The sequence below is a fragment of the Coffea arabica genome, chromosome 8c, assembly GCF_036785885.1.
Source record: "Coffea arabica cultivar ET-39 chromosome 8c, Coffea Arabica ET-39 HiFi, whole genome shotgun sequence".
NCBI classification, from domain to species: Eukaryota; Viridiplantae; Streptophyta; class Magnoliopsida; order Gentianales; family Rubiaceae; genus Coffea; species Coffea arabica.
The window spans coordinates 4,314,606-4,337,244 of record NC_092325.1 but is presented as its reverse complement, the minus strand read 5'-3'; the positions used below and the strand labels follow the sequence as shown (position 1 = coordinate 4,337,244).

General features: G+C 38.0%; 3 protein-coding genes and 1 long non-coding RNA gene across 4 annotated transcripts; 1 reads left to right on the top strand and 3 right to left on the bottom strand.

Annotated features, from left to right (window-relative positions):
- Positions 1-2,306: 2,306 nt before the first annotated feature.
- Positions 2,307-3,485, bottom strand: LOC140013295 (cytosolic sulfotransferase 14-like). The gene has a single exon (XM_072062517.1). It carries the CDS (start codon positions 3,366-3,368, stop codon positions 2,568-2,570), a length of 801 nt encoding a protein of 266 aa, XP_071918618.1. The 5' UTR covers positions 3,369-3,485; the 3' UTR covers positions 2,307-2,567.
- A 516-nt stretch (positions 3,486-4,001) lies between these two features.
- Positions 4,002-4,337, bottom strand: LOC140013783 (cytosolic sulfotransferase 8-like). Its single transcript, XM_072063897.1, has one exon. It carries the CDS (start codon positions 4,335-4,337, stop codon positions 4,002-4,004), a length of 336 nt encoding a protein of 111 aa, XP_071919998.1.
- Positions 4,338-5,287: 950 nt separating this feature from the next.
- Positions 5,288-8,959, top strand: LOC140013782 (uncharacterized). The gene has a single exon (XM_072063895.1). It carries the CDS (start codon positions 5,288-5,290, stop codon positions 8,957-8,959), a length of 3,672 nt encoding a protein of 1,223 aa, XP_071919996.1.
- Positions 8,960-9,473: 514 nt separating this feature from the next.
- Positions 9,474-14,364, bottom strand: LOC113705246 (uncharacterized). Its single transcript, XR_003451841.2, has 3 exons — positions 14,031-14,364; positions 12,693-12,764; positions 9,474-9,712 (listed from the first exon to the last, which is right to left on the bottom strand). It is a non-coding gene; the product is annotated as an uncharacterized lncRNA (long non-coding RNA).
- Between the last annotated feature and the right edge of the window lie 8,275 nt (positions 14,365-22,639).

Here is a 22,639-nt window from a genome sequence, read left to right as displayed (position 1 = left end):
TATAGAGAAAAAAAGATTAGACATATGAAACATATATAAACTTTGCTTAAAGTAGAGCCAATTCACCGTCGTCTTCTTCATGCACAAAAGCTCCAAAAAATCTTACTAGTCTTTGGTTATCTTTTCTTAAGTAACTTCACACAAAACCCCATGTACAAAAGCTCCAATATATCGCACAAGTCTCTGGTTGTCTTTTCTTGAGCAACTTCATGCAAAACCTCACCAGAGAGGGGTTAGAATAATTACCGAGAGAGTTATTATCCTTTCTTCGAATTGCTCATCTGTAATTGTTTCTATATTTTTCTCCTTTTTGAGCAGCACTACTTCTACTCTGTCTTGGATGAGAAAGCTTTCATCTTAAACTGCCACAAACCAAAATTGACACTTTGTTTAAATTTTTCAATAGAGGTTGTCATTATTGTCACAACGATTGTCAAAAAACTTAGCTCGGGATAACTGTTCTAATAACAATTTGTTAGGATTCGGCCACAGGTAATTCGGAAAAGTTGATTTGACAATCCACAAAACTAATAACGAAGGCTGTATAAAATGTGGAGAAAAATAATAAAAGACAATGATACAAAGATTTATGTGGTTTGGTCAATTAGACTTACATCCAAGGGAGGAGGTGAGCAAATTCCACTATGACGAAGAAGAACACAGAGATTAGAACAAACTTCCTAGTCTCCCAAAACAAGAAAGAGACAATGCAAAAGTGAAACTCAAATTTAGGCAAAAGGAAAAGTGTATGGCCAAAGCAACAAACTCAACTATAAACGGGTAATAGACGAATGCAAAACCTAACAAACAAACGCAACTATAAAGAGGGTAACATAACCCTCGTTTATAGTTTCACCGGCGATTTGGTTCTTTCTATATTGGCTTAAGTCCATTTGTCAAGTCACATCTAATGGGGTGTTAATAAACTAAATATCCTGCCTCAATTTTTTAAGAATTTCCAATAACATTAATAAGATCTCGAACTATTCCACTCATGGTCAATTAATTTTGAGATAAAAACTCAAATTCTTTATCACACATAGTTTTAGACCAATGGCACCTCCGGTTGCTACTAGTAACCACATGGTGCAATAGATGGCTTCCAATAACATTAATAAGCTCTTGAACTGTTCCACTAATGGCCAATTGATTTTGACACTGAGCACCGGTTGCTACTAGTAACCATATGGTGCAATAAATGGCTCAAATGGGGCAGATACTGAATTACTAATTACCCCAAAAAAATAAAACCCTAATATAGAGTTATTGCTATAGAGTTAAGCAACTATTTGTGTTTCCTGTACAAACTTTCGTCCTTTTTTTTTTTTTTTTTTTTGTGTGTCAATTGACACTATTCCTACACTTACACTAACCTATTAAAGTGAGGATCCATTTGAATCAAGGAAAATTGATGGGAACTGAACTATCATCATATCAGACAAGTGCAATATACACTCATTTGGATTTGAAGAAGCCACATATTAGTGGCAAGTGATGGGAGATAAGGGTCGAACCTTGACCTCCCACCCCACAAAGACACTTAAAGGTCTTTGTGGTGGTCAACAGTTTAAGAGACCATTGGTTTTGTACAAACTTTTATAAAATACTAGTATTACAACTTGGCTCCAAAAAAACAAGTATCTCGAAGGATGAAAATTTACATCTCCCGGAATTTTATTTTTCTATATTTCCTTTATAATTTTGGAGAGACCATCCCCTTGACATAATAGATAGTTGAAGTTTTAGTTATTATTGCACTGAGTCACTCATATTTCCAATGAGATGTTTACCATTATCACACAAAATTTTGAGCTACAATTCTGTGAGGACGTCATTTCCATTTGGAAAAGTAAGAAAAGGAGACAATCGAGTCAAAGTCAAAATTGGAAACATTTGGTGAATTGTTTAATCCCCAAGGACACTTACATAGGTTGATGTATATGGTAACATGGTTGAACAGATTATTCATGAGCTTATGAAGGCACCCCAACAAAGCACGAAAGCCAAAAAAAAAAAAAAAAAAAAAAAAAAACTTGTAGTTCAGATAAACAAAAACTCTAAATAGCAAAACCACAATATACTTCATCGTTAGTGATTAAAAACAACACAAAACAGGATTTACAAAAAGTTCTCCTGACTAAAATCCATTATGTGACTTAAGTCCCAAATATTTTCTTTTGTCCTTTTTTCTTGGAGTTTCAAATGAGAATAGTCCTACTATCAGGAAACATTTTGAGCACGATTCTATGAGCATATTTATCATTTCGGCTTGAAAAAAGCAAGGAAGGGAATGAACCCAGTCAAAATGATAAAGATATTTTGGTGCACGCATTATGATATTTTAGTCATACAACAACTGAATGATAAGTAACTGATACAACCATTACACAGCAATAAGCAACAAATAGTTGAAGATAAGCGTATTAGGTCTTCTCTTTTGTTTTGTCGTTTTTGGAGCTGAACCGTTGATCAGATTTGCTGAACTAGTCCAAGAGGGGAGAGAGATATCCACATGAAACATGCATGACAATCTAATGAGAAATCTCACATGAAACACGCATAATGATCTATTTGCTGTTGAATTCCAGCGTCAACCCGGATTCCCCAAGCTTTTCTTGAAACAATTTTTCAAGTCGGTTGGCCATGGAAGGAGTTAGTACATTTACCCAGTCACCAACTTCTGCCTTCCTGAAAAAGGAACTATGCTTGGCTCTAAAAGCGGCTTTTATCTCCCCCTCCTTGTTACAGTCCAAATTCTTAAGATTTTCGAAGCTGCAGAGCATTGCTATCTCTTCAACCAAACCGGCTTCCTCTTCCTCAGCTGAAAATGGATATCCTAAAAAGTCAGCTATCTTCTTCACGGAGCTATTGATATCCTTTTTTAGATCCTCATACTTCAAAAACAACACTTTTTGAGGGTTTTTCAAGCTTGCATCCCAATATCCTAAACAATGGTCCCAGAATGGACCATACGGGTGTATGCCCTGACAAAACTGTTCAAAAGGTACATCAATAGACATCGATGGGCTTGAAATACGACCATTTTGCAGTAAGAATTGCAACACTGAAGTGAACACATCCAAAGGGTTTCGGCACAGGTAGATGATTCGACAATTGGAGCAATCCAAGATGCTGCTAGGAAGGAATTGATAAGGGAGGTGAGTAGCGAGGATTCGTGGGCAAGGCATAGAGTCTATATCGGGAATATTACCATCCTTGTACAGATATATCTCGAGAAAAGGGACGAGATAATGAGGGTTGGAGAAGAGCAAAGGGCTCTCATCGACTGAATGATTGTTGCGGTTAACAATACTGAAGGTGAGGGCTTTAAGCCATGTGGTTCCTGATTTCGGCATGGTGGCCAACATAATGTCAGAGTCAATGGCTTTGAAGTGCTTTTGAAAGGTTAATGTAGCTTGAAGTAAATCTGCACCAAACCAAACGCCTTGGTAATTAGCCACCAGGCCCCCTTCTATCGGAATTATGCTTAGCTCTAAAAACAGTTTGTATCTCCCCCTCTTTGTTACAGTTCAAATTCTTAAGATTTTCGAAGCTACATAGCGTTGCTATCTCTTCAACCAAACCTGCTTCCCCTTCCTCAGCTGAAAATGGATGACCTAAAAAGTTAGCTATCTTCTTCACGGAGCTAGTGATACTTTTTTTTTAAAATCCTCATACTTCAAAAACAACACTTTTTGAGGGTTCTTCAAGCTTGCATTCCAATATCCCAAACAATGGTCCCAGAATGGACCATAAGGGTATATGCCCTGACAAAACTCTTCAAAAGGTACATCAAGAGACGCCAATGGCCTTGATGCAAAACGATTTTGCAGCACAAAGTGCAGCGTAGAGGTGAATACATCCAAAGGGTTTCGGCAAAGGTAGATGATTCGACAGTTGGAACAATCCAAAATGGTGCTTGGAAGGAATTGATAAGGTAGGTGAGTTGCAAGGATTCGCGGGCAAGGCATAGCATCTATATCTGGAATATTACCATCTTTCTACAGATACATCTCGAGAAAAGGAACCAGATAATGAGGGTTGGAGAAGAGCAAAGGGCTCTCATCAACTGAATGATTGTTGCGGTTAACAATACTGATGGTGAGGGCTTTAAGCCATGTGGTGCCTGATTTCGGCATGGTGGCCAAAATAATGTCAGACTCATTGGCTTTGAAATTCTTTTGAAAGGTTAATGTAGCTTGAAGTAAATCTGCATCAAACCAAACCCCTTGGTAATTAGCCAGCAAGCCCCCTTCTATCGGCTTCTTTGGTTGCAACCTTTGGAAAAACTCTTCAAAGTGATCATCTTTTTGCTCCACTTCAGTTGAAGATGACATCTCCTGGATTACTTGAACGAAAATCTCTATGTGTGTGTGTGTGTGTGTGTGTTTTTTTTTTTTTTTTTTTTGGATTGATACCTGCAAATTCTGAGTCAATACTTATGTGCTGCACCAATTAGTAATGAAATGCTGAAGTTTATATAAAGATGATCAACTGTCCTTTAATATATTACTATCTAGACATCCAAGTTAGGACAGATCAACTCAACTGTGAATTGTGTCATTCATATTGTTACTCAAAAGTTTGCCACGTAATCATCAATCATACAGTCGAGAGTGAGAGGATAACCATACTTGAAGTCTTGTCATATTTAATTGGTGGAAAAGGATTCTATATTAGTTCCATTCGATAATAGAGTAGGTGCTTTAATGTGCGAGGTACCCCAAGTTAGGTAGTCATAATGTGTATCTCTTTCAAGTGCACCCCGATGTAAAGTTCTACCTTACAAAAAATTTTAAAATTGGTACAGTAAAAATTACTCTCTCTGTCCCATTTTGATAGTCCTAATTTTTTTTTCACACAGTTTAAGAAAAAGTAGTTAACTTTGTTGAAAAACAAATTTAGATTGCTATTTTCCTAAAATACCCTTACATTAAATAAAGTTGGCTTTTCATATATCAATATGTTTTGGAAAATCTAAATGCATTAAATGGGATAGGTTATATTCAATACTAACAATCTATATTAAATAAAATAGTTCATAGTAATGACAACTTACATTAAATAAGGGTATTTTAGAGAAATTAAAAGACAACTACATTCTTCAATTAAAAAGTGAACTACAAGTTGGGACAGACAAAAAAGAAAAACATGACTATCATAGTGGGACGGACGGAGTAATAGTAGTAGTTATTATTATTATTGTTTTTATTATTATTATATGCCGTACTATCCGTATTAGGTAGCGTAAAAACGAGGGGGGCGGCCGTTTGCTATAGCGGAGGGGATGGAATTCATGTCTTTTATGGAAGATGCCGGAGTCTTTGACGTAGGATTTTCTGGAGCTAGTTTCACGTGGTCTAATAATAGGAGAGGAAGAGCTCGGGTTTCAAAGAGGTTGGATAGGTTTTTAATCAATGGGGCTTGTTTGGATATCTCAAACGTAATTTCTGTGCTTCACCTACCTAGACACCCTTCAGACCATGCACCGTTGAAAATTTCATTTTCTGACCGATCAGATCATACCCCATGCCCTTTCAGATTTTTGAACGTCTGGACAACCAAACCCGAACTCTTGGAGGTAATTCGCCATGCTTGGAACCAAGATGTGGGTGGTTCTCCACTGCGTGTTCTGTGCTCTAAATTATTGGCAACGAGGAGGGCAATTCAATCTTGGAACAAACAATACTTTGGGAATGTATTTGATGCTGTTCGTTCTGCGGAATTGGAGGTCCAACGCGCAGAGGAAGCTATGGATCAATATGTATCGGAGGAATGCCAAATTCAGCTTAGCAAGGCTCAGGCAGAGTTGCGGCATGCATTGTCAATTGAAGAGCAATTTTGGAGCCAAAAGGCCAGAGTCAAATGGCTTAAACACGGAGATCGTAATTCAAGGTATTTTCATGCGGTGGTAAGACAGAGACGTGCTCACGGAATGATACACCGCATCAAAAAGTCAACCGGTGTTTGGGTGGACACAAATGATGATATAGCATCTGAGGCAATATCATATTTCTCTGACCTATTCACGTGCTCTCCGGAGTCTTCCTCTGATATGCGGCACCTAATCCCAACCATAATTTCAGAAGAGGACAATGAAAAATTGGAAGAAGTTCCTTCGATTGAAGAAGTCTATCGAGTCGTTAGCTCAATGGATGGCGACAGTGCTGCTGGCCCAGATGGTTTCACTGGCAAATTTTTTACATTTGCCTGGGAAGTTATCGCCCAAGATGTTTATAATGCAATACTCAGTTTTTTCTGTGGGGCAGAGTTGCCTCGATTCATCACATCTACTTCCATTGTGTTAATTCCGAAGATGCCAAATCCTCAGGATTTTTCTCAATATAGGCCCATCAGTTTGTGCAACTTCTTCAACAAATTATTATCCAGGATCTTAGCTGATAGAGTTGCTTATGTTTTGCCCAAAATTATTTCACCCCAGCAGACAGGCTTTGTGCAGGGGCGTAATATAACACAAAACTTTCTGCTAGCTCAGGAGATGGTTTCGGGTATTGGGAAAAAGAATAGAGGAGGCAATGTGGTAATGAAGCTTGACATGTCTAAGGCATATGATCGGGTGGCATGGTATCATATTATTGGTGTTCTCAGGAGGTTTGGCTTCGGAGAAATATTTATTGATCTAGTATGGAGATTGATCTCTAACGTCTGGTTGTCGGTCATTATAAATGGGGGATCTCATGGTTTCTTTAAATCTACAAGAGGACTCCGTCAGGGTGATCCTTTATCGCCTGCATTATTCATTATAGGGGCTGAGGTATTATCTAGAGGATTGAATAATCTCGCCATGCAATCGGGTTTTGTGGGATACAAAGTTCCGTATGGATGTCCTGCTATAACTCATTTGGCGTTTGCGGATGACGTTCTCATATTTGCAAACGGATCTTCTAATTCTCTGAAGGTTATCATGCAGGTGCTAGAGGCGTATCAAAGGTGTTCGGGACAGCTAATAAATGTGCTAAAAAGTTGCTACCTAGTTCATCCTTCCTTATCACCGGCAAGACGAAGGGTGATTGAACGCACCACTAAGTTTACCTGGCAATCATTTCCAATTCCATATTTGGGATTTCCGCTTTATTTTGGGAGATGCAAATCATCATATTTTGGAGAAGCGTGTCAGTCTATTCTAGGGAGAATTATATCCTGGAAATCAAGGATGCTTTCATTTGGAGGGAAAATAGTTCTAATCAAACATGTCTTGGCATCGATGCCAGTACATCTGATGTCGGCTGCGATTATCCCAAGTAAGGTATTTAGAACTATAGAAAAGGCTTTCTCGACCTTCATATGGGGTTCATCACCCGAGGATTCAAAATTTCACTGGATACGTTGGTCCCATATGTGTTATCCGGTAAATGAGGGAGGGGTTGGATTTCGGAAGCTACAAGATATCTATACAGCCTTCTCATTCAAACTTTGGTGGAATTTTAGAAAAGGTTTGTCTTTATGGGCTGTATTCATGAAAGCAAAATACTGTAGACATCTCCATCCTTGTCAGGTAGAAATCAAGGCAATGGACTCCGCACTCTGGCGAAGGATGGTCAATGTGAGTCGACAAGTGGAACTCTCAATACTATGGATTGCCAAAGACGGGGCTTGTAATTTTTGGTACGATAACTGGTTGGGAGGTGGTGCTTTGTTCCACAGAGCGACCGTTGTCCCTAATTTGTCTTTTGGTAATTTCATCATCAATGGTCACTGGGATGTGAATTTGTTATATCAGACACTGCCGATAGAAATGGTGCCCTCTATTTTAAATCACCCAATTCCAGAAGAAGGAGGTGAATCTGAAGTCATTTGGATGCCCACAACATCTGGAAATTTCTCTATAGCTTCGGCATTTCAGGATATTAGGCAAGCCCGTAACAAGTCTATGGTATTTGATACAATTTGGCATCCTCAGCTCCCTTTCAAAATTTCATTCTTCATGTTACGATTGATGCTGGGGAGACTGCCAGTTCCAGATAAGTTATGCAAACTTGGTTTCCATTTACCCTCAAAGTGTTTTTGCTGCTCTTCGGCATCTGAGGAATCAATCGAACATTTGTTTTCTAATGGCCAAGTAGCGTCGACAGTTTGGAATTATTTTGGAGCCTCTTGTGGTTTGTCTTCTCCAGGGTCATCTTTGAGGCCCCGTATAGTTGGTTGGTGGCTCAGCTCACACGACTCTGAGATACAACGATTCATTGGACACACTCTACCCAGTGTTGTTTGTTGGCAAATTTGGAAAGCAAGAAATAAAGCAATGTTTGAGGATGTCCAGATGAGGCCGCTTGCCATTTGTCATGCCATTTTCTTGGAGATCCAGACCATGGTGGGTATTCAGTTCAAACAAGTGTTCAGAGCCCAGTCATTTCATCATTTGTATGATTGGTCGTATTCTTCTCATACTGGGGTTATTTACAAACTTGTTCGTTGGGAAACAAAGAACTCTGATCGGTTCATATTAAATACGGATGGATGTTCCAAGGGTAATCCAGGAGTGAGTGGAGGCGGTGGGGTTCTTCGGAATTCAAATGGCATACCTTTGATTGGCTTTTCGACATATCTTGGGGAAACTACAAGTCTATGTGCAGAGGCTCGTGCCCTCCTTATTGGGCTTCAAACTTGTGTACATAGGGGTATTGATAATCTCTATGTTCAATCCGATTCTTTGATATTAGTTGCAATTCTTCAGAATCGCATTCAGTGCCCCTGGAAGATTCGCCGAGAGATTAGGCAAATTTGGCAGTTTGTGAAAGACCCTGATCGGTTTTCACATTGTTACAGGGAAGCGAACAAAGTTGCAGATGCGCTGTCCAACGTGGGAGTATTGCATCCAGAGCATCAAATCAAGCTTTACGAGGCCTTTAGTTCATTCCCAACTATGGCACGTGGGGCACTTCGCCTTGATAGATTAGGAATGCCTTCAATTCGGAAAAGTAGGCGTATGAAGGGCTGACAACAAAACACAATTGAAGCTAGTTGTGGCTGAATGGGACACGGAGGTTTTGTGTTTGAATTTTTACCTTTTAGTTGATTGCTGTACTTCAAACTAGTTTTTCTCGGTGTGTAAAATTTTGCTACTATCAATAAAAGTTTTATGAAATTTAAAAAAAAAAAAAAAAAAAAAAAATCCGTATTAGGTAGCGAGGCATAGAAGCTAGAAGAACGAAACTTCTTGATGGCCCCTTGATGGCCCCAGTAACATTGTCACTGAAACTTCTTGATGATTGTTGCTTGTATTGACTAATTACTAACAACTTTGGTTCACGCTTGTCACTAAAATAGACGTGATATTGACAACTTTTTGTCATCACTGTAGGCTTTAAGTTTAGAGATACTAATTAGTGACAACATTTCATTGTCAGTGGAGAAGTCTAATTAGTGACAATATACTGTAACCGTGTAGTTTGATAAAGAAAATTATACTGGAATTAATCAATCCAACAATTCAATTTACGAATTGAGAAAAATAACAACAAAGCCTGTTAATTAAAAACAGAAGACATCCATTACATTCGAAATGCCAAAATATCATACTTAAGTTCAACATCCTGCTACAGCTTTACAAAAATAAATCTAAGTCCTAAACTTAGCTAGCAGCTACTGCCGAAACACTTCAAGAGCAAAACACAACTTTGTCTTCATTGTTCTTCAATCAATTAGTAGCTGTGGATTAGAGGCCAAAAGAGTTTGAACAAGCAATACAAGTCTGCATAAAGTAGTATAATAATTAGTAGGTAACAAGTAGCTTGAGCAAAAAAATAAACTCTCTTATATTTACCTACAACAAAACTCAATCACGATTAGAATCTTAATCAAGACGAGAACAAATAAGGCAGAAAATTAACATAACAAGGACAATATCCCAAATTAGCTTAGAAGTTAGCTAGTTAAGTATTAGTGAGGTCAATACCTTTTTAACAAACTACTCAAGGCCAAACAAAAATATTACTAGCTTTTCACGGAGTGGCTTAACATGTCTTCCTAACAAAGTCATGGAGCCAAAAGCTAACAAAGAATTTTTTGACTGAATATTATCTCTAACTCGAATAGTAAATTATCGGATATCATTTTACACACACACTCAAAACAGTAATAGAAAACCAACTACAAGCAGAGATATGCAAGAAATCATAGCTAGCAAATGGCTGTACATACTTTTCATGACAGGATAGAGAAAACATGCCATTGAAGGAACAAGGCCTTCCTAGGACTTTACAAACAAGACAATCAATAAATACAATCAAATCAGAAAGTGTCCTCAAACACCTCTATTCCTGATAAATTTCTACATACTTGAGTTCTATACATAAAAGTTAGTCAAGGAAAGGGTACCCAGCTGGACTTGTGAAGGTTTCGGAAACTTGATCGTATACAATATAAAGATTCTGTGGATCTACTAAGATCCCAACTTACTCCCTGCTCACGATAAATTGATGTCTAACTTTGCATTTAATGCCATGCAATAAGAAAAAGAGTGGTAACGATTTTCTCAATTTTACCATTGACTACTTGTTAGCCAACCTTCTCCATTTATTAAATTCAATTCATAATGCAATCCATGTGTTTCCCACTTCTTATTTAAGTTTCAAACATTATTGTTATCTAAGTTCATTTAAAAGTAGAGCCGACTCTAGCTAGGACATCCATTTGGAACAAAGGAGTGGAACACAAGTTATCAGCTTTAAAGCTATCTCACATTTGTTAGAATTTATTTATTATATGTTTTACATTGTTAAAATCTATGAGTTAATTAAATATAACAACTTGTAAAAGTTGCATCTTACGAGACAAAAAAATTTTAGTTCATCAACTTGTAGCCAAGAAATTTGTCCTCTTATCACGCCAACCAGATCTAAAGGTGACTTTTTGAGAGACTATGCTAGTAGGAAAGCACTTGCATGTGAAATAAACATATTAACCATAAAATCGTGCTTAAAATCTTTGGAAAAATGGTTTGGGGTTGATGCATGCACAAATACTGGTTGTCTATATTTCCACACAAAAGCAAAAGCATATTGATAAGAAGCACCTTTTGGCATCTAGGAATTCTAACTCGTCTTGATCAAAAAGCCAGCTTTTGGAAAAATGGTTTGGGGTTAATTTTCTTGTTGCATCAGCTGAACCATCTTCATAGAGGTAATTTTATTGCCTTTTCTATAATTATGGACCTAAATATGCATCCAGTAACATAAGTATTGTTAATATTCACGTAAAAAATACTCAACTTGACCACTAGCCTGTCTAGAAAGAAGGCAGAGCAAGAGTACCTCAATCCACTTTACAACAGGTTTTCTAGCATGACCTTTAGAATGGTAGCAATTTTAGCATGTCAAAGGAAGGAGTAATCATCGAATAAGAAATTCATCAAATTGATCTTCTCCAACAATTAAAAGGCACAAAAAGTTCCTAGCTTGCTTGAAAAGCCATGCCAGCTTCTTACAAAAATCCTGGTCAAAAGATCATTCCGTTGCATCTTTAAGGAAATGCTCTATTCTATCAGTCTCAATACGTCATTTAACATTACAAAAAAACACATAAGACAACTCTTCCTAGAATATCATAAGGAAATGAAACTTAAAAGTGATAATTAACAATGATAATGCCAAGTCTTTCACACCACCAAAAAAAGGGAATAATAGTGATGTTGGATAGCAAACTTTTTGATACAATTAAAGTCCACACTCGCTCATTTTCTCAGGAATTCTAGAAACCTGAGAGATTACAATAGGCTAATAAAGTCATTAGAACCAGACAAATCCCCTAATCTAAAGCTACCGAATTAGCATGTTTCCTGATTATCTGGCAATTTTACATGTTTATGACAGCAAGGTAGCAAACTTGGCAAGTATCGCATTAGAATCATGCTGCAGAATCTTATTCACAACAGAATCTCTAGGGATGCTACTAACCAAAGTGGCATTCGTATCTCAATCTGACTGACTAGGGACAAATCTGTTATAATCTAATAGTACATGACTAATTTCACAGCTGAGAATGAAATTAAAAGCACAAGACGAATACAAATAGTCTTTATTGGATTCATCTATAAAGAAAGGGATACACAAAGACTACCTATTCGTTCTTGTAAATTGACACTCAAATAAATCAAAACAAACAACAAAATTAAATAGACACCTTAGTTTCATAAGGAAAATTTTCATGATTTTTTTATCCTTCCTTTTCAATGAATCACTTATTGGCATAAACAGCCTTAGATTAATGAGGCAGTAAAAAGTTTTAATTGACATCCAACTCCATCTAAATATTTGGGATCTAGGTAGTTTTTAATCATCCAACTCCTAGCCATGTTTTCTTTGTCTTGTATCCTAACATAAAGATATATGCATCCAAGATTATTTTAATGAAGGCACAATAACTAAATTGGGGAAACTAATCATTGCAAACAGCAACAAAGAAACTCCAAAGTAATGAAACACAAATTTTATCATTCAAATTGATCACAATCAGGTGCATGTGCTAAAAGTAAAACAAATATGAACATGATGTACTATTAAATCAGCGTTATCATCAGATGACAACTCAATGCTTATAATTTAAATAAACATTAGTACTGGTGAACAGCAGTACATTTTTGTAGGTCATTCGCAAAGCAAAAATTCTAGTAAAGTGTACTCATGATTGCTAAACAAAAGAAAAAGGACTGAGGGAGAGTGCCTGTAAAGTACCTCAAAGTGAAAAATGCAACTCAATGAGAATATCCGAGGAAGACCCTAAGCCTATGTCAACAACTTCAATTGCTACAAAAAATAAGATATCAATCAAATCTAAGAGAAATAAAGTAATTTTTGTGATCTACCTGAAACTAATCCACACTATATTGATTTATATAATTATATGCATATAAGTAGCACGCCAAATCAACAATATATGAAAAGGGAATATGAGTACAATTCAAAGTTGGAAGTAGCATGCTGGAATGAATTCCATATTCATAACTTAGAATGATGCTTTCTAAGTTATAATAGGTTTCAAGTTACTTGTATGATTAGTTAATCATGAGATAAACTAGAAGTCAAAAAAAGAAAAACAATTACTAAAACTTTAAGGAGAAATCATGATGTTATCATATAGCATGCATGGCCACCATACAATTGTGTAGAATAATTAGATTGACCATGAAAACAATCACAAATATCAAATTGACCAGCATGCTACTTAGGAAAATAATTATAGATATCGTCATATATTTGTATTTCTTTTCCTATGTATATTAGGGCTATAATTATAGATATCTTCAGCCTATATATTTGGTCTACCAGAAAAGACCAAAGCTTCAAACAGACCACACAATTCATCCAATCACACCTCCTACCTTTCAAATCTTTTCTATGTCATTTCATTGGATAATTGTAACAGCATGTATAGCATGTATGTAAATATTATTATTAGTACTATTACTAATTAATAAAGCTCATTAACAACGAGCCAGTAGCTATTGCTTTGATTTTTGATAAAAATCCAAATAATTTCGAAGAACCCCTTTCAAGAATCGTTTCTGTAGGTACTTTAATGGGTTGTTCTGGTTTAGCTTAGTTTCAAGCAAAGTTTGAAGCTTTCTGGAAATTTTGAAGATTAAACTTTAATGTGCTACCTCTTTGCTCAGCCACATAGATAATCAACTAATCACTCCCCAATTCCCACTCCACCCAGCACCATTTAACCCATTATTTCTCTCGCCAGCAGCCACTCATAGCAACATCGTACCTAAATTAGGCATCAACTTTTGCCCCACCTAGTCCCAAGCCAAAACCGCACCCGCACATAAACCCATTGAATTTTGTCACCATGACTCACATATAGAATTGGGTGATCAAGTCTACATCCCATGGTTGTACAAAAATAACTTAAGCAATTGCAACTATAGATCAAACAGTTCTACTAGAAGGAGTCCACGACTCAAACTAGGCACCGTAAAAATTTTGCCAAAAATTTGGGGAAAAAATTTAGGGCAAATTAATTGAGGAAAAAATTAGGGAAACAAGGAGAGACATAAGAGGACCTACCTGAGAGCTGGTGGAGAGCACATCGATCCCCTTCAGCGTTGAATGCACAATTAGTCTAGAGTTCCCTCAATCACCGCCAACCTTCTGGTAAACTTGCCTTCTTTTTCTTGGGCTTGGTGTTGCGTCACCACGGAGGTGGAGGAAGAAGTGGATGGTGGACTCCTTCTGGCTCCTTTCGGCTGTTGTAGTCGGCTAGGGTACGGCCGTCCTCCAGCTGCTTGCCGATGAAGATATGGTGCTATTGGTTTCGGGGGGATGCCCCTCCTTGTCCTGGATTTTGGCCTTGACATTGTCGATCTTTTTTCATGTTTAGCTTGAACAAATATTTGGTACTAGTCAATCAAGGCAATCCAAGTCAATTTTTAGCTTCAATTTTTATTTAAATTTACTAATATATTTCTAATCACTACTTCTTAACATATTTATTAAAAGGTTATAATGGATGAAAATTTTTTGCTAAATTCGAACAATTGGTAAATGTACTCTTTTTCAAGTTGTAATAGTTTATATAGTTGTTCTAGTTAGAAACTTTCATTAATTTTTTCCAGTTAAAAACCTATTATTATTTGAGTAACTATGACTAGTTTAATAAATTATTAAATTTTAAAAAAAATTAAATTAATATTGAGGCTCACAATTAAATAAATGCATTGGAGATGTTCAAGTTTGTGATGATACTATGTTGTCACTAACTACATTATAGTTTTACTGACAAAAATTGGTATTCAATAAACATAAATAGTGACAACAATGAAAAATTGTCAAAGAAAGAGGTAGAATTACTGACAACTTTTATCAAGTTGTCACTATTGCAAAACTCCCGCCTTCCAAGTCCCATGGCGCGAAGTAGTTTTGTGACGACAATTAATGGTTGTCACTGAAAACTTAGCTGCTTTGAGTCAATTGTGACAACCTTCAATGTCGTGATTAAACAACCTCATTTTGTGACGACTTTTTGTCATCACTAGGAAATGTTGTCACTAATGCCTTTTTTCTTGTAGTGGTATATTGAGGTAGAATAGCTGAAGAGTATGAAGCCGCTGCAAGAACCAAGAATTAGTTGGTTTTGATTAGGAGAACATGGGTTTTCTGCTAATGGGTTGAGGACGTTTGCAGCAAGAAGATCAAGGTTCACAGAGTATAGAAATGGGCTGGTTCCACTCCAGAGAATTGCCCGGGAAACGTTGGTTTTGAGACTGAATTTGGGATCAGATATTGGAGACTGCCATGACTTACTTACACACATTTGAATCGACACAATGATTTTACTGGTACTGGTAGTCTTGAAGTCAGGAATATTTGATTTGGGATTTTGGGCAATTTAATTTTTTTTATCCGTTACTTGGTTTGGCTCCGGCAAATTTGGGGATTCCATTGTAAATTGGATGCGAAAATCTGAATTTGGAGAAACAATTATGCCAGCAAATTAAAGAACGAAACAAAATTGTTAGGGAAGGGAAGACAATTGGAAAGTCTCAATGTCTTATTTAGTTATTACTTTATTATTTTCTCCTATTTCTTTTTTCCTTTCTAAATTTGTTTAGGGAAAATTTCCTATAAGGTCAAAGTAGAAGTTAATATTTACAAAGTAGGGCACAACTTAAGGAAAAATGAGAATTGGGTAGAGGGTATTGTTCATTAATTTTAAAAATTATCATTTGCTTTTTAAAATTGCCAAAATTCCTAGTTAAAAACAAATTAAGAAATAGATTAGTTACAAATCCAAGATAAATTTGAGATTTTATTTAATTTGATAGTTTATAATATTAAAAAAGTGACTACTTACGGAATGAGAAAAATTGTCTAATCAATGACTTGTAATGATGACTGTCAATTGATGACAACAGCGAGTATGAGAACGATTATGATGGTGGTGATGACAACAACAATGTTAAAGATGACAACAAATGATGCTGGTGACGGTCACTCCTGACTTGGAATATAGCATTTATTTTTTTTTTCCAAACGATAACAGATTTATTGCTAAGTGGAAATTACATTGTTGGAGCAACTGCTCCTACATCATTTTTGGCTAAACAATTAAGCCAAATTGGAAAGAAATCCTTTCAACTAATTTCATCATACAAGCTTATGGCAAATTTTGCCAACTTATGAGCCACACAATTGCCCCCTCTTTTAACAAAAGAGAAAAGACACGTATCAAAATCTTGGCTTAAAATCAGAACATCATGTAAAATAGTCCCCGTGATTGGATCATCCACATCCCTCCCCCTGAGCTTGTCCACCAGTAATTTACAATCAGATTGTATCTCTACTTTGTTCCAGCCACATAGTTTAGCCTTTATCACAACTTTTCTGATAGCTAAGGCCTCCTCAACTGCAGGGATACCATTTCTGCTCTCCCCCCCTGCCCAAACCCCCACAATCTCCCCATCCTCCCTTCTGGACACTACTCCCCACCCAATCCTCCTATCCTTCAAACCCAAGGCTGCATCAGTGTTTAGTTTTATAAAGCCTTGAGGGGGTGGATACCATCTGCTAATCCCTGCCCCCTGTTCTTTCTCCATTACCTCCTTATTATCAGCCCCATTCCTCACCTCATTATATTCAGCCCACTCCTGCACAGCCTTACCTGCTGTTCTCCCTGGGCAGTTGCTCATCTCATTGAACTGTACTTGGTTCTTTGATTTCCATATCTGCCAAAGTATGTTCACAGTCAAAGCAATGTGGTTCTTCCCTTCTATTCTGTCTTGTGCATCCATCAAGCTATTCCACCATGCCAAAAACTATGCCTAAACTCTTTAAGCCCATCCCAATCAATTGGAGCTGCCTTCCATATATTTTCAGAATGTCTACAAAAGAAGAACATATGCTCCAAGGTTTCTGTCCCCTCCCCACAGCACCTGCATTTATCCTCCCCACTACCAATTCTCCTTTTGATCACCTCATTGACTGGTAATACACCATGTAAACATCTCCATATAAAATGTTTCAGTTTATGTTTAATACCTAAACCCCACAGCACCTTCCAAGCTTTAGAATTAGGTTCATTCCTACTATTACTAGCCTCATGTTGTTCCTTCCTTCTCCATTCCCCTCTCATTTATCTGGCCAACATATATCCTGTTTTGACAGAATACTGCCCAGATTTTGTAAATGGCCACACCAACTTATCCTTCCCTGCACATAAACTAATTGGAATTCCTTCTATCTTCCTGCAGTCTTCCTCACTAAGTAGAGTTTCCATCATTGCTCTGTTCCACTTTCCGTTTTGAATTAGTTCATGTACCTTTAGGATTTTACAGCCTGCAGGCATTGAAGTGGCCACCATACCCGTACCTTCACCTGGGATCCACCTATCTTTCCAGATATCCACAGTTGTGCCATCTCCAACTCTCTTCCTAACCCCTCTTTCCATCACCTCCCTTGCACTCATAATGCTCTTCCATATCCAAGAGTCCCCTGCCTTTATCTGTGTCTTCCAAATTGCTTCCCCTTTGAAGTATTTCCCCTTTAACACCTTGCTTAATAGCAGATTGGGCTGTGTCAGAATTCTCCATAACATCTTAGCTAGCATGGCACTATTAAAATCCAGCAAGTCCCTAAAGCCTAAACCTCCTTTCCCTTTTATTTCAGCCAACTTCCCCCACTCCACCCAGTGAGTCTTTCTCTTCCCCTCACTCTCCCCCCACCAAAAGCGAGCCATTTTATATCCTGACATAAGCTCTTAGGCAGCTTGCAGCAACTCATAGCATAGGCAGGCATTGCTAGTATCACAGACTTTAGCAGCACTTCCTTCCCAGCCTGGCTCAACAGCTTTTCTTTCCACCCTTTGATCTTCCCCATCACTCTTTCCTTGATATAATTGAAGACTTGTCTTTTAGATCTGCCAATCACCATTGGTAGTCCATGATACTTACTCTGGTCCACCTGCTTCATTCCCCCCAATAATCTGAGGATCTCTGCCTTATTGCTTTCCTCAGTGTTTTTGCTGAAGAACACAGATGACTTATCTGTGTTAATCTTTTGTCCTGATGCTGCTTCATACAACTCCAAGATCCTTTTCACTTGTTCAGCCTCCTTAATGCTGGCTCTACAGAAGATAAGGGTGTCATCTGCAAAAAACAAGTGGAAAATAGCAGGACTAGCTTTGGCAATCTTTAATCCAGCCAGACAATGGTTGCCCAATGCTTGCTTCAGCAAGCTAGAGAGCCCCTCAGACATCAGTAAAAACAAATATGGGGATAGTGGGTCCCCCTGCCTTATACCAATTGAAGGCTTAACCAAACCTGTCTTCTCACCATTCACATTAAAAGAATATACAACAGAAGACATACATTTAAAGATCCAATTTATCCAAATCTGACAGAAACCCATTTTTTCCATTATCTTGACTACAAAAGGCCATTCTACCCTGTCATAGACTTTAGCCATATCTAGTTTAAGAGCCATAAAGTCATTAGATCCAGTTCGTCTATGATTTAAACAATGAATACTTTCATGAGTAATCACAATATTATCAATGATTTGTCTGTCAGGAATAAAAGCAGACTGATTACCACTAATGCAATGTTGCAGAAAAGGTTTCAATCTATTAACCAGGATCTTAGAAATGATTCTATACACAACATTACATAAACTAATGGGCCTATATTGGGATGCAGAAATAAGAGCTTTAACTTTTGGAATTAAGGTGATAATAGTCTCATTAATAGCCTTAAGTAAATGACCAGAATGAAAGAAGCTAGATATGGCTGCTATAAGATCATTTTTAATTACATCCTAGAAATGCTGAAAGAAAAAGGGGGTCATACCATCAGGTCCAGGGGCCTTATTGGGATGTAAGGAAAAAACAGCTTTCCTGACTTCCATCTCAGAGACTGGTTTGGTGAGCTTGTTATTCATCTGAGCTGTGATTACCTGAGGAATACCACTGAGTATTGCATCAACCTGCCTTGGATTACTGGATGTGAAGAGTTTCTCAAAATACACATTAATTTCATCTCCCACCTCCCCCTCAGATTCACACCAAGTACCATTCTCCCTTTGCAGAGTAGATATATTGTTCCTTTTCCTTCTCCCCTCTACCACCGTATGGAAATACTTAGTATTCCTGTCCCCCTCCCTCAACCATTGCACTCTGGCTTTTTGCCCCCCAGTAAGTTTCTTCCTACCTGTAAGCCTCAGTGAGTTGTTTTTTCAGGGTACTCAACCTACCCTTTTTATCTTCCTGCTGTCCCCTATGAACCTCAGTTATTTCCTTCTTTATCCTCCATATTTGTGTTTTAGCATTGGCATTGTAATGCCTCCTCCATTGTAACAATGCCATCCTACACTCTTTAATTTTCTGTTTTAGCCTAAAACCTCTAGACCTCCTCTGCTATTTCCCCCATGCTGAAGCAATAATGCCCCTAACCTCCTTATGCTGCACCCAATTTTTATCAAAGGAAAACCTCTGTTTCCATGTTCTGTGCTTTGGCTCAGTATCCAAGAGCAACATACAGTGGTCAGAAGCCTCATTCTGCAGGTGCACACACTTAGCTTTACCATGCTCCCTTCTCCAATCCCAACTGCACAGAATTCTATCTAACCTTTCCTTGACCTCCCCATCCTCCTCCTAATTATTACACCAGGTCCAGGGGATCCCCTCATAACCAATATCTATCAACTGGTTGTCATTAACAAATTTCCTAAAATCTCTAAAACTATTCTCACTTCTCAGCTTCCCACCCCATTTCTCATCCCCAGACATAATATCATTCATATCCCCTGCTAGGATCCAATTCGAACCCCATATAGTTGATCTATTTTCTATAACTTTCCACTGATGTGCTCTTACCTGATCAGTACTACTAGCATAGACCCTAATAAACCACCAATCTGCCTCATTCCCTTTCCCTACCACATTAAGCTCTATAGTAAACTCAGTGGACAAAACTCTCCTAACTTTTATCTCCTTTCTCCAAAGTACAGCCAAGCCTCCAGCCTTACCTCTAGGTTCAACAACAAACAGACTATCATACTTCAATCTCCTCTTCATCTTAATCATAACATCTTTTTTATTTTTAGTTTCAGCTAAGAAAATTACCTCAGGGGAGTGGAGTCTCACAACCTCCTCAAGTTGGGAAACTGTCAAGGGGCTCCCAGCACCTCGACAGTTCCACACCACAGCTCTCATTGAGGGCTGGGAGCCCCATTAAGGTTGGGCTCCACCACCTTCAGAGGATCCTCTCTACCCACATCCCCTTCCATCCCCTTAAGCTTTTTCTGATCCCCCCTCACCAGCTCTCCATAATTCTCCTTCCCATGTGTGTCCCCCTGTTTCCTTTTCCCAGAATCCTTCTCTATCTCCATTCCAGAGTTTTTATCCCCCAAAGGCACTCTCCTTCCTACTTCCTGCACCAACCTCCTCCATCCCCTACTACCCTTATATTTTCCAGTACCCTTTCCTTTTCCCTCCTCCCTTCCCCTGCCCTTACTCATTCTTTTCTCCTCCTGCCCCCCATCAATCCACATAGTGTCATCCTCTGCCTTCTCCAATTGTTCCATTCTCCCCTTACCATAACTCAGCTCCCCCTCCCCTTCTATATTGAAATCTGAGGACTCCCTTCCCAACTTCAGGTGTTTACCTGATTCCTTATCCCCTACCTGTCCCCCCACTCCCTCTCCTCCCTTATTCCCCACACAGAGTGTCCTGTGTTGTTCAACAGCATCATCCTCTGGGAGGATTCCCTTACACATTGTATTGCTCGCACTTCCCTTCCCCTCTTGCCCATTCTAGGTGTCCTCACCTCCCCCCCATGTCAAAAATAAGTTGTTAACCACATTCCCATTACTCTTAGTCCTAATAAACTCTCCAGCATCCCCTTCATATTTTGAATCTGTTTTATTTTGTTTTTTTTGGACTCCTAGCATTACTAGCTCGCATCCAGGCTCCAAATTGTGTTTCCCTATCCAGATAGTTGCCTTTCATTTTACAATTTTTCTCATTATGCCCCAACTTCCCGTAACAATAACAGAAATCAGGACATCTCTCATACCTAAACTCAATCCATTTCATTGCCCCATTCATCCTAACCGTAGTTCTCCTTAGCAATGGTTGTTCAATATCAATTTCCACTAAGATTTTCAAGTGCTTACCATCTTTACCCCCACCATTAGGAATGATGACCTCTTTAACTAAGTCAAAAACTTCTCCTATCTTACGACCAATTTCTTTAGTTATCCAATGGATTGGGAGATTCTAGATCTGCACCCAAATTCAAGTTTTACTAAAAGCTTTAGCATCTTTTTCAATTCCCTCCTTCCAAGGGATAACAACAAGAGGTAAATTATCATACACCCATGGCCTCCCATTTAAAACTCTGTCCATATCATTTTGATTTATGAATATAAACTAAAACAAATTAACTCCTATTTCTACAACCTTCACGTTCTTGGCAAACATCCACATATTACTGGTAAAGCTCTTAATACCTATGATATTTGCCACTTTTTTCCCAATCACTTTGCCAATAATGCTCATCCGACAGATCTCCACTCCCTGGAAAGTATCTTCCCCTTCAATTTGAATGCCTGCCACCTCTTTTTCTGACAAATCAAATTTCCTCAACACTTCTTCCAGCTCCTCAGCCATTGATGCAATACCCAGGGAACCTCGCCGCAAATCACAGGCCACGAACTTCAGCTCTCCAATTCCGAGATGAAGCTAGAAGAACAGCAAAAACAGTTAGCAGAAACGGCTACCAGAAAGCAGACGATCTACCACTAGAAATTGAAAACCGAAATCAACAGCAAAGAGTATCACTGAATCTGAATAGACACGAGTACTAGAGAAAGAAATGAAACTACTAAAAAAGATCTGAGCACAACCTAACGCAAGCTGAGCTTCGCAATTAAAGGTTAATAAGATGCTACCGCTATAAGACTCCTACGAATAGGAAAACTCAGGTACCACAGATCAAAACCAGAATCAAAGTGATTGAATCCTGAAAATTATCCATTGTTAATCACCGCGAACAGATCACTTAAGATTATGGCTCGCAATGTGAGGAGATATGACCAGCCAAACTATGGGAAATTTAAATTCTGGAGGCTAAAGTTGTTTAACCACCCACGAGGGGGAAAAAGTTCTCTACTAGAGAGAGAAAGGAGCTCTCATAAGAGAGAGATTTTGTATAATATATGTATGATTTCTTGGTACTTGGAATATAGCATTTAATTGAAGTAGTGAATTGATCGTACGGGTAAAAAAAAAAGAGTGAGGGTTTTGAGAAAAGAAGAAAAAGGAAGAACTTTTAGCAGTGAAATTGACTTTAGCCCCTTTTGTGTACTTAGCAAGATTTTAGATAAGTTGTTTTGACCAGAAAATTGACTCAGTCAAAGACTGAGTTGGTTCAATAAAATCATCCTTGACTTGAAAATTGATTTGACATCATAGAGATGTTGTATACTGACGGGTATTTTACATACGTACAAGTTAAAAAACCGAATTACACCCGTTCACTGCAAGTATACAGGTCAACTAGTAGTTTAGGGTATATATCGGGTCGATCCCACAGGGAAGAGTGAACAATTACCGGTATTACTAAAGCTTCTCTATTATTTAGACTATCAATGAATTATAAGAAATTTAACCTACTGAAATT

Coding starts and splice junctions, on each gene's coding strand:
- LOC140013782 (XM_072063895.1), top strand. CDS start 5,288: ATGGAATTCATGTCTTTTATGGAAGATGCCGGAGTCTTTGACGTAGGA.
- LOC140013295 (XM_072062517.1), bottom strand. CDS start 3,368: ATGTTGGCCACCATGCCGAAATCAGGAACCACATGGCTTAAAGCCCTC.
- LOC140013783 (XM_072063897.1), bottom strand. CDS start 4,337: ATGTCATCTTCAACTGAAGTGGAGCAAAAAGATGATCACTTTGAAGAG.